General features: G+C 38.9%; 1 protein-coding gene across 1 annotated transcript in view; it reads right to left on the bottom strand.

The window, feature by feature from the left end:
* Positions 1-2,646, bottom strand: part of ER (estrogen receptor) — a gene marked incomplete at its 3' end in the record, with an annotated part of 29,021 nt that overhangs the window by 4,087 nt on the left and 22,288 nt on the right. Inside the window, 1 exon segment of the mRNA NM_001204719.1 lies at positions 1,276-1,397. Coding sequence (NP_001191648.1) covers positions 1,276-1,397 — 122 coding nt within the window.

Below are 2,646 nucleotides of genomic sequence, written 5' to 3'. Positions count from 1 at the left end.
GGGTAGGGTGTTTGTTTGTGGGAGTAGACAAAACAAGAATTGCTTTAATATCAAATTTCTTAACAAAAACTTTTCAGTCACTTGGTGCAATAATGCGCAGGTTAAAATTATCCGTTCCGGTCATCCAGACCAGAAAGGGTATTTTGTACCGCTGACTGTGTGACTCAAAAGTGTTAATCACAGTCAAACTTGCTTTAACGGCCATCTGTCCACGACAATTAAAAAAGACCAATTCCCACCTTGCGTCTTAAAAAATGTTATGAGACTGTCCAAGACATTCATCTGTCAAGGGCAACCTTTTCTTTCTCCTCGACAATGGGTGGCCATTTGGACAGTTTCAACTGTACATGTACTTTCAAAGAACAAAGGAAAAAAAACGTTTTACCCCATCCACCCTTCTAGCTCATCACAATAAGGCTCTGAAACTGAGTTCAGTCTAAAACAAATCTTTCCCTTGTTTTACTGCACAGCATAAAACTGGTTAAAGGTTGTTCCAGTGCCGTTTCCTTAAATTTCCAAAAACAAACGTATCAACTAATGTTGAAACGAGCACCATCCGTACTTAAGTATGAGTTTAACACCCTTATCAACACAAATAGGTTATTTAAGAGGCCGGACCTCTGAATTTAACTTGTCTCCGAAAGGACTGTCACCATCAGTGCAGTGCACTATCTAGACTGGTCTTCAAAGAATCTATGTATCAGTCTTTCTGAGTTGGAGGCAATATGGGAACCAACAACCCTACCAATTGATGAGTTTAAAGTTTGACCATAATATGACAAACAGAAATTTCACTAGAATTTGAAACTGTCTCGAAATAAAAATATATGGCCAAAATGGCAAAGACCATCAATATAACGTTACTTTAAGTATAAATCCACTGGCAAATTTCTTTCCAAAAAATGTTTCTATTGTTTTAGTCAAAGACTTATGGCACTTACAACACAATTAGGTCATATAGGAGCTGGAAATTAGAGGTGTTGCAAGAGAGAAACTGACACACACACAAAAAAAAAGGGGAGATAAGGACCATGGATGTCTGATAGTGAAGAAGAAGCAAACCAAACCACAGCATCCAAAGACAACCCATACATAACACCTTTCAGAGTATCAAATACAGTTACATATTATGATTAAGAGCTATATACCAACACAATGACCACCACTGAGGGCTAGGGGAAAAAAATTCGGATCATAAGTAGAGTCCACCAAACACCAGAAAATAATAATCTTCTGTTACTTTAAGAAAAAAAAAGTTTCTGAAAGCAATCCTACCTTAGAGGAGGATGCACCATTGTTTGTGGAGTTGACGGCAGAATCCGAGGAATCCGCTCTGCATCTCTTGCCTTTCAAACTGCTTGTGTTCCCACTATTTCTTTTCTCTTTGCGTTGACTTCCTGTACAGAAGAAAAAGAGAAAACAAACCACAACATTAAGAGACATTGACATCCGATGCTATTTAGTTTTAGTAGAGGTTTTACGGCGCTCGCAACTGCATAAGGTCATATGAGCGCCAGAAGATAAGAGGTGTTACAAAAGAGTAACAAACATAAAAAAGAAGGAGGGGAGATGAGGACTATAGACGTTTGATAGGAAAGAAGAAGCAAACCACACCAGAGCACCCGCCAACCGCCCACATCCTATGTTAAAAAAGATATCAACGATTCAAACTATAGGACTACTTTACTTATCTTTTGGAGGAAATGTCACTTACATTGACATAATATTTACAGAGGCCCATAATAAATTCTTACAAATAGCAATAGGATGGCCTTTTGCGTCTGACAGACGATCTTAAAGAAGTATGCAGCTTTGCCTGGGTGTCAGATATAGAGAAAGTAGATAGTCAAAGTTTAGATTTAGTAAGAGTTTTGCGGCACTTGCAACACAAAAAGGTCATATAAGTGCCGAGGAATAGATTGTGTGTTACAAGAGAGTAACATAAACAAAAAAGGAGGAGAGATAAGGACAATAGATGTTTGATAGGAAAGAAGGAGCAAACCACACCAGAGCGCCCGCCAGCCACCCACGTCAAAGTACTGCTTCCCTCCCTTCTTATCTTTTGCTTCCTTGCTATGCTCCAAAGGAAAACATCGTCAGTACGTTTGGAAGCAAAGAAGGTGTAAGGGTGTGTCTGACGATTTCTTTTTCTTCTCTGGTAGCAACGCAATCGGGTCAGGGAAGTGCCGACGATTCGACATATATAGTGTTTTTTAGTTTTAGTAAGAGTTTAACGGTACTAGCAATACAATAGGGTCAATAAGTGCCGAAGATTAGAGGTGTTACATGAGAGTAAGAAACTCAAAAAAGAGGGAGGGGAGATAGAGACGATAGATGTTTGATAGAAAAGAAGAAGCAAACCCCACCAGAGCACCCATCAACCACCCACATATAGAGTGTAACATACAAACAGGAAGAGGAGTGAAAAGGACGACAGATATCTGATAGGAAAGAATGAACAAACAACACCAGAGTAACCGTCAACCAACCACAATGAATATGTATCGAGTTAAAGAAGTACAATAACACACTAGCAGCATTTCAGAACAGGGAAAAGTCAGTTATTTGTTTGTGAAGAAGAAGAAGAAGAAGAAGAAGAAGAAGAAGAAGAAGAAGAAGAAGAAGAAGAAGAAGAAGAAGAAGGAG

The sequence above is a fragment of the Aplysia californica genome, unplaced genomic scaffold, assembly GCF_000002075.1.
Source record: "Aplysia californica isolate F4 #8 unplaced genomic scaffold, AplCal3.0 scaffold00426, whole genome shotgun sequence".
NCBI classification, from domain to species: domain Eukaryota; kingdom Metazoa; phylum Mollusca; class Gastropoda; order Aplysiida; family Aplysiidae; genus Aplysia; species Aplysia californica.
The sequence above is the reverse complement of the archived record's forward strand: the minus strand, read 5'-3'. Positions and strand labels throughout refer to the sequence as shown.